The sequence below is a fragment of the Anarrhichthys ocellatus genome, unplaced genomic scaffold (assembly GCF_004355925.1).
Source record: "Anarrhichthys ocellatus isolate YVR2014 unplaced genomic scaffold, GSC_Weel_1.0 scaffold52, whole genome shotgun sequence".
In the NCBI taxonomy this organism is placed as follows: Eukaryota; Metazoa; Chordata; class Actinopteri; order Perciformes; family Anarhichadidae; genus Anarrhichthys; species Anarrhichthys ocellatus.
The window spans coordinates 961977-970860 of record NW_022280082.1 but is presented as its reverse complement, the minus strand read 5'-3'; the positions used below and the strand labels follow the sequence as shown (position 1 = coordinate 970860).

The window sequence follows — 8884 nt, the reverse complement described above, 5'->3', positions numbered from 1 at the left end:
TGAAAGAGATAAATGAACTAAATAGACAGTATTTTGAAAGAAAAGTGATTAATCAGCGTCTCTTACAACAGGCACTTGTTGTCTCCTCTTGCCCTCCAGCCAACCTGAATCAGCAAGGGGCACAACAGAGTACAGCTGTGTGTGTGTGTGTGTGTGTTTGTGTAGTCATGACGTATAAACAAGTGAGTCAGGTCTCCCTAATGAAGTTTCCACACAGGGATACATGCACACCTTGTAAACAAGAACCGCTGAAAAACGATCCAATCCGTCAAATTGATTTGAACACTTCACCACGGCTCCTCATCCCATTTGAAAGGACGTCCCTCTGGGCGTCATGGCACTGACCTTTTCATGGATTCAAAAAAAATGTAACTGAGAGCTCTTAAACATCCTAATAATCACCCATTCAGGAGTCTTGTAAGATTGCAACCAGAGGAAGACGCAGGAGGAGACGGGGGAGGGCAGCAAGGTAGTTCACCAAGGCTTCACCTGTTGTTGTGGTGACGTGAGCTGCACCATTGATTAAAAAGTGTGTGGGTGGCCTCTATAGGCCTATCTACCTTACACACAAATACACAATCCTCCCCGTCCAGAGAGGAGCAGGAAACCCCTTACCTTAATCACTCCCCAAGGCCTTGAGACTCCAAACTCCACTCATGCGTCTTTAAAAAGAGCTTTCCTCCTCTGAGGAAGCAGCAGACCCGCTCCTACCGAGCATTTCATTACAGAGCAGACAGAGAACAGAAGAGGAGGAGCGGGATCATAGTTAAGAGTCGCCACTCTGGAAGATCTGTGGACAAACACAAGGAGAAAAACAAGAAGAGAGGAGAGGACCGCTTTTGGAAAAAGGTAAAAAACAAAACTAATGTCTTTAACTTGTTTGTGGATTCTTGTTTTGGCATGGATCTCAATTGCGTCTGGTTGTTGTTGTTAGCTTCTTGTTGTTTTGAACGGATAAGGACTATTGATTGCATTGATGACACACATTCACTGATTTAGGATTTTCTGACGTGTACAGATGCATTTGTTCTGTGAATTATAGTTAAAGTGGATTTATATTTCAAAGTCACACCTCAGCTTTTTGCAGAATATGTTGTCTTTAATAATTGCTTTCCATTAACATAAACCTCCACAAACACAAATCTAGCTTACAGACACAGTAATAAAAACTTCGTATTTTATTAACACACACGGTTTAAATCTATTTTAATCACAGCTGAATATGTCTGTGGAGAGCAGCGCGTCGCTCAGTGAGTCATAATGTAGGAAGAGTGTAGAGTCTCTGCCAGAGTTACAAAGACGATGGCCCACCAAGGAGTCACTCCTTAGAATAGAGGATGGAGGGAGAGACAACAAGAAGCAATTTCCCTACAAAGGAAAGGAAATTAACTCATTGCACCAAAATGAAAAATGTAAAAGAGAAAAGTAGTATACCCAGGTATCAATTTTGTTTATATTTTCTATGTTATTTATAGCTTCTACAATATAGCTTTCTACATAAATGTTTAAACATGGGAAGAGAGAGCATGGGAGGAGACAAAAGGTAATACACATAGCAGCAAAGAGACCAGGAGGAGTGTTTGCCAGATCAAGATGCGTCATAACTATTATTCATCATTTGAAAGAATTTGTTTGTAGATCTTCGTCATCACCTAAGTATGAAGATATCCCTCCTGATATATGCGTGGTCCATATGAATGCAGCCTCCAACAATAGCAATCTGTTTCCTTGCATTCATTCGTCCATGTCCATCGATCATGGTCCTTGAAGTAACATAAAAAGTAACGTTTGCTGGCTCCACTTATCTCACAAAGCAACTTTAATGGTCATTTTTAATAGTCACCGACCTTTCAATGTTTGGCTGCAGAGCTCCCTATTACAGTTACTAAGCTGTGGAAATACAGCCTATTTACTCCAGTACTAAGTTACTACTGTTGGGATCTGACTATATGGCTTCGACATGTGCTGTGGAACAAAGAGTCAGGCCTTGCCTTTTGCAAGCAAAGGTTTCATCCTGATTGTAGTTTGAGCACCAAACCACCAGCTCTGAAGAAATTCACATTAGGGTGTGAGTTTCCTCCCCCCAAATGCAACGCTGCTCTCATTGGACGAGAGCAGGGATACCGAGGCGGGACCTCCGGTAAGACGACCCTGTTCCCCAAAAAACTATGCGTTCCTGAAGTTACCGGAAAGCAGCGCTGCAATCTAATTGGCCGAGGGCCAAGACACCCCAGGACCCATGTGGTTCAGCCACTGTTCTACAAAACTACCTGCAACCCCCACCTCAATGCTTTTTCCATCGATCCCTCCGGGGTAGCAGGAGGCACACATGCAACGTTGTTCTTCTTTTTAATCAAATCCTAGGTCTAACAGTTTATATTCGCTGGCCGAATTCACCAAACTGTCTATTTTATCTTTGTTCGTATCCACGAAGCGAACCCCTTTTTAGTCCTGTAGAAGTGAAGAAGCAAGACTTCTTCAGAAAGAGAGAGAACTTCCACTCTCCACCAAGCGCCTCGTTTGCTCCGGCCATAAGGACGCGAAAAGCCCTTATCCAGACGACAGCGATGCTCTCCTACCGAGAGAACACCTCCCGCGGCCCGCAGCCGCGCTGCCTGAGCCCAACGAAGCTCAGAAGACCCCCCCCTCAACCAACACGATTACATCGTACTGTCAGGCGAAATAGATTCTGGGCAGAGTTAGAGAGAGTTAATTTATGTTTATTTTATCTTGTTTGTGTGCTTAAAGTACTGTTCATTTGTATAACGTGGCATATGCTTTATGATCACCGACACTGGCGATCCCTGAAATTGCTGGTGTTGTGTAGAAGTTAGCGTGTATTCTATGCTACCGTGATTCCTGTCGAGACAGCCGCAGTGAGGTCGAAGTTGCTTCTCATCAGTTCAGGAGGTCAGAACCGCCGGCTGAGACAAAGAGTCGCGGTTCTTGCTCCCCTGGCTGAGAGAGCAATCTTCCGTACTCCAGCGCGGTCCAGAGGATCTTAATCTTTTGTTTTATTTCATTTTGTTTTGTTCCTTTCCCTTCTCTTTTACTAATCCACACACACACACATATAGCTTTGAGCTAATGTAGCTACGTGCTAAACGGCTACCGGCACGTATAGACGCCAGGTCTCCTGTTGGCTATCCGCCATTTTTGAGTCTCACGCATGAGAGACGTCACTACGTCCCAACTACGTCAGACGTCGCTGAGCTGTTCCCTCGCTCCTCCCCCTTACGCACACACACTCCCCCCCCCCCCCCCCCCCCCTCTTTTCAATCGTCTGTTGATTTTAGATAGCGTGCTCATGAATGTATAGTTGTTAGTTTAGATATTAGTTGACTAGATCATTAGTATTAGAACGTAATAAACTCTGTTATATTTTAAAGAGCAGCTGTCTGTGATTACTTTGTGCATGTGTATTGTGATGATAGCTGTATATGTGGTCTGTGCTCGAACTTAAACTTTCACTCTGAATGTGTAATAGTACTCAGACTGTTGACATTGCGAGTGAACACTAATTATGAGACTTAGTTTTATCGTTTGGTTATTGGTCCCTGTTCGCAGGGTGGTGCCCCGTTATTATTATTAATCAATAATTGTTACTGACATTAATAATTCTATTGATATCAAGAATTTAGTTTCTTAGATGCTGATAACCCAAACACGCTCCTTTACGTTCCCAACATATTGCTGATAACCCCTTTTTGTCAGGCTATGTTATTCCCAACACTACCATCATCATTCTGGTGTGCCCTTGAACAGCTATATAAAGGGACTGCTGCATTCACTTTCATTTTTTTTGATTCTGGTTCTTTTTTTTCCTGCATTACATTCAGAGCCAACTGGAATGTAGTTTAGGGACTGTGTGGAAATGACTGCAGTGGGGAACGGGGGATGAAAGTATTGTTTGATTTTTTTTTCAAATTAAAACCTTCCCCAGGGCCATTAAAGAGTAACTGCACACTCAAACGTATTTTTTTTAAGCTGTAAACTAAATGATATAACTGTAGCCTACTGTGATGAAACACATCGATGCTGGTGTTAACATTGACATTTCTCACCACATTTATAAAACAAAAAATCAGCATTTCATGGTTGAAAATGGTTCAAAACGCCATCTACTCTTTTAAATCAGACCTAATCTTGCAAGGCCAATTCTGACCTCACCACAGCGCCTATCGTTTTGACTTTTTTCGGAAACCACTTTGATGCATTATAACCACAGCACAAACCTGTTCTCTTCTTTCTGTGACTGGAGATTAAGCCATCAGCACATTACACAATCCTGGTTGTCTGGCAATAGCGATGTGCTTTCCTACGATGTGACAATAGAGTGTAGATGAAGCATTAACGCCAGCTTGCCATGTTTTCATGCAAACGTAACACTGGTAACAGATGATGGATCAGTGGGCTGGTGGGCAGCGGCTGCTGCTGGGTCCCTGCTCCCCACTGCTAGGAGACCATACAGCCCAGAGGAGAGCAGACGGACACTCTGGAGACAGAGGTGCTGGCTGACTTTGAGTTGCTACAGCCAACATGCTTTTGCCTTTTTCAAAATGATGCAGTGGCTCAGACCTGAGAGTGAAGTTACACTTTAATTATTGCTTTGGGTTATTCCCTTCACCTCAACACCTCAACTCAGCCACAATTATCTCAGGTTTAATGTGTTCATGGAACAATCATTCACAGTCCAAATTGCACATTAGGAGTGTAATTATCACTTGGCAAAACTGTAAACATAAGTGGTGTATCATGTTTGCCGAATTACATTACAGCTGCTCTAATTTTGTACCAAGAGCCACTAAATGATCAGTAGCATCACTGACATTTAGATTTTTCAGCACTGCAATATTTCCTATTCATTCTTCATACAATCAGGTTGGGTTTGAATTTGCATTTGCATGTTATGGGTTAAAGTTATAAGCCTTAATAGTTCAGCTCAACTGTCGGAAATGCACATTGTACAATAAAGTCAATCTGACCTTTTTTCCATCACGCCAGGCTAACCCGTGATTTGATTTAGTGCTGATGGTTGTGTGGGAAGTAGTTTCCCACACTACAGCTCCGTGGCTTTTTTTGCCTTTCTTTTACTAACTAACAAAAAACGAAAATGTCTTTATTGACTCATGTTTGATCACCGTTAGCCCAAACCAAAGGGACAAACAAATTGCGACTCCTGTGGAAGCTTCTCAAAAAAAGCCACCACCATTTTTCACCAATGGAATAATTTGAATGTGAAGCAGCAGCTGTGTATAAGGCAACAAGGGAAGGACCCAAATGCAGTCGAGAGTGATTTACTGAAAAACTGCAAATACAAAAGCATACGGGTTGCAAGTCCAAACAGACTGAAGTAGCTGGAGACAGGTGTAAGGTAAACAGGAATGGGGCAGGAGAAAGTTCTCAGAGTTATGAGGTTCAGGTGGCTGGAAAGCAAGAGCACGCAACATTGACAGTGCGGCAGGAAGTTAATGGAAATGTAACGTTAATATGCTGCAGGGCTGATGAGGGGAGGTGGAAACAGGTGAGCAGGGAGTTAGTAAGAGTTAGCTGACTGGGACAGTCGGGAGAGTCTGAGGGCATCTGCTTGATAGATGGAGATTGACATTGACAGCAGCAGTAGACAATGCTCAGTTCGCAGTGACACTGAGGCCGATAGCAATGAGATAAAATGAAGCTGGATTACATGCATACCTCATGTGTTGTGTATCCTTCATGTGTGTGAAGCCGACTCAAATCCAGTGCAGGAATGGCGGACTCTGCCTCTAACAATGAAAACTACCATAGAGGGAGGTAATTGCAAATACATGGAATACCAGTAGACCCTTTTACAGTTTGTAAACAATGATGAGGTATTTATGTGTGTAAACACGAGTACAGAAGTGCAGCCTAATCCAGCGGATTGCATATATTGTCAAACTGTGCAAGGGCATTAACCACCAAAGATACACAGGTTCATTTTACGAAATGTATGTATTTGACGTATTCTTGTCCTGTTGTTAGTTGGCTTTTTCATATAACTATTGCCCGTAAATTTGGACTGTATGGCCCAATAGTATAGGTGAAATGCTGCCCCCCCCCCCCTTCCACCTGTAATTGTGAAGGGTAAATGTGTAAAGTTCCAATACAGAGACGTGATTTTTTGTGCATGTAACTATTTTGTTGTTTAATTTGAACAAGTCAATGTTTTCAGTAATTATTTAACAGTAAATCTTGCAAGATAAAGATCAATGAAAAGATCAATCTGGAGCAGGACAGAATCTTTATAGTTTTCTTGCGCTTAGAACATATACACAACCAAGCGTGTTCCTCCTCCCTTTCCAAACCCGACTTCATGGCCAAATCATTTTCTAACAGTCCCTTTGGGTTAAAAGCCACAAACCTTAACCAAACACACACATTTTCAAGGCATTTTTTTCAATATGATTCACATGCAACTGATAAACAAGTCCATATGTTCAAAGACTCACATGATGTCGGAAGAGGAATGTGGATGAATGGTATTTGAGCTCAGTTACTATTCAGTTTGGAGACACTAAACTACAAATCCACAAACAACCTCAAAGATATGTACGAAGGAAGTGTTTTGCAGAGACATTTCTTGTATTTATTCACACACTAACAATGTCTCGCAGAATAAGTGACTATTTGAGCCTGTTAGGACTGTAGAGTTATTGAAGCCTCTTCTATGTTTTGAAGAGAGTGCCCCTGCTGTGGCTTTGCTTTCTTTTCAACTCATAGCCTCACTTGTGTTTCTGTCCTCCACGCCAGGCTGAAGATGATGTATCTATCTTGGCTGTTGGTGGTGGTGATGGCTTACGTGTGCGTCCCCGGCTTTGGGTCGGTGTGCTGGGGCAGATCCCAATGCAACGACCTGAGCAACAAGGGAAGAATACTGGTAGGTCAAACTGTCTCCATCCATTTCCTCTCTGTCACTGCCATTAGGCAAAGCCTGGTGTATTTCTATAAAAGACTTCACACAGGGTCATTTCAAAGTCATTACAGTGAACAGACTAAAAGACAAAGTAAAATAGCATAAAAAGTAACATTTTGAGCTTCAAGGTTCATTCTTGACTCTCAAGATCCATGTAGTTGCCGTCCCGGAGCTTTCAATGTTCTTCTTCAAACTCTATCTGCTTTGGAAGCGTGTGTGTATCATTGAAAGCTCCAGAACACTCAGTATCAAAGCGATAAAAAGTGCTCATTAGTGTCACATTGTCAACTCTTCTCTTAAAATGTTGCTGGTTTTTCTTTGATTCCTTCCATGCAGGACTGCATTCGCCTCTGCATGTCTGCCATCCAGTCTGAATTCCCTCAGCTCAGTGCAATGGCCCTGAAGGTGAATGATAATGATGATGACCTCCTACTCGGCGTCATTCTGGCCACCATGGTGTCCGAAAACAAGATATCAGAGTCGGATCTGAAAGCCCACAGCGACGAGCGACGCTCCTATTCAATGGAGCATTTCCGCTGGGGCAAACCCTCTGGCCGTAAACGTCGACCCGTAAAGGTTTTTGCCTCTTCTCTGGAGGGAGGGGGCCCTTCTGAGCGCAGTTTCCCCCCTCAGGCTCGCAGGCAGCTGGGCAGTAACAATGATGAAGTGAGGGATCTGAATGGAGGAAGTCGAAACCAAGGTTTGCAAAGGGTCAGCCTTAAGTCACACGTCCCGGTGAGCCTGCAGGAGAGAAAGAATGCGGCCTATCGGATGAGTCACTTCCGATGGGGGAGCCCACCGGCCTCTAAACGCAACGGCAGCTTTATGAAAAAGCGAATGAAGAAACGTCAGGGGCCGCTGGGCAAGCTCCTCAGGAACATTATAGTCAAGGATGTGCAGAGGATAATGGGCTGATTGAAGGATGGAGGAGAGGGTGGGTGGGGGGGGGGGGGGGGGGCGGTTGAAAGAATCTAATAGCCATTGCATGTTAGCACACACAGGTGCTATTACAGACACTTATCACTATCGTTCGCATGTTGTTGAATGTCTTTTCTGGGCCAAAGGTTTCTCTCATTAAAACCTTAACTAAAGATAAAAAACAAGGCAGTTTAATGTTGAATAAAAACAACAATGCACCCACAGACTGCCTTGAATGGTCTGAATGTGAAGCTTTCTTAAGAGTGTTTATTTTATTTTCTTGAAGGATTAGTCATTATTGATCCATATGTTTGGAAACACAGAGAATGCCATTCCAGGGCAAGAGGTGAGTGTAAATGTTTATTTACAGAGTGGTGTCTTTTTTTGTAAATTAATATAATAATAAAGATAAATTCTGTATGTGGCAAACAAAACAAGTAATTGGCTGATTTCACAATAATCACAGACTTTCAACATGAACTAAATTATTATCATTGACACCAACCCCTGTGATGAAGGCCCATAGCTGCAGCTGAAAGCTCTGGGGGGGGGGGGAATCTAGTAAGTGGACCGTGTGTGAGGAACTGACATGAAGACAAAACAACAAAACATTAAATCTAAAAGCATGTATTAGAACAATTGGGAAGACTGATGAAGTTAATGTTTATTTTGTGTTTCACATAGGACACAAACGGCGGCCTCTTGGCTAAAAGTCCAGGATCAAAAGGGGTGAAGCATATCAAAAACCATGTGCAGCGCACCTGCCTGCCTAACTTGCTGTCCACCTTGACCTAACCTAATTAATTTATAGGTGTGAGCAGGTGTGTTGTTGAGTGAAGCTACAATGGTCGGTTGTGCTTCAGAGCAACGTCTGACACTTCAGCTAACATTTGGAAAATAGAAAATGTGTATTTACATGTAGAGGCAGGTGTGACGTGATTTTTATTGTGTAATGTGTCAGAGAATACGGCGCAAAAACAACATTTAAGCAAGCTACAAGGCATTCACAGGAACTTCTGTGCAAAAAGCTGT

At 42.9% G+C, this 8884-nt stretch overlaps 1 protein-coding gene across 1 annotated transcript; it reads left to right on the top strand.

Annotated features, from left to right (window-relative positions):
• The first annotated feature begins 693 nt into the window (after positions 1–693).
• Positions 694–7872, top strand: LOC116395959 (pro-opiomelanocortin-like). Its single transcript, XM_031870220.1, has 3 exons — positions 694–849; positions 6772–6898; positions 7271–7872. The coding sequence occupies exons 2-3, from the start codon at positions 6779–6781 to the stop codon at positions 7847–7849; spliced, it is 699 nt and encodes a 232-aa protein (XP_031726080.1). The 5' UTR covers positions 694–849; positions 6772–6778; the 3' UTR covers positions 7850–7872.
• Positions 7873–8884: the final 1012 nt, after the last annotated feature.

Excerpts from the sequence above, each read along its gene's own strand:
- LOC116395959 (XM_031870220.1), top strand. The coding sequence starts at position 6,779 with ATGATGTATCTATCTTGGCTGTTGGTGGTGGTGATGGCTTACGTGTGC. Across the intron at positions 6,899-7,270 it reads GCAACAAGGGAAGAATACTG|GACTGCATTCGCCTCTGCAT; the intron begins GTAGGTCAAACT and ends CCTTCCATGCAG.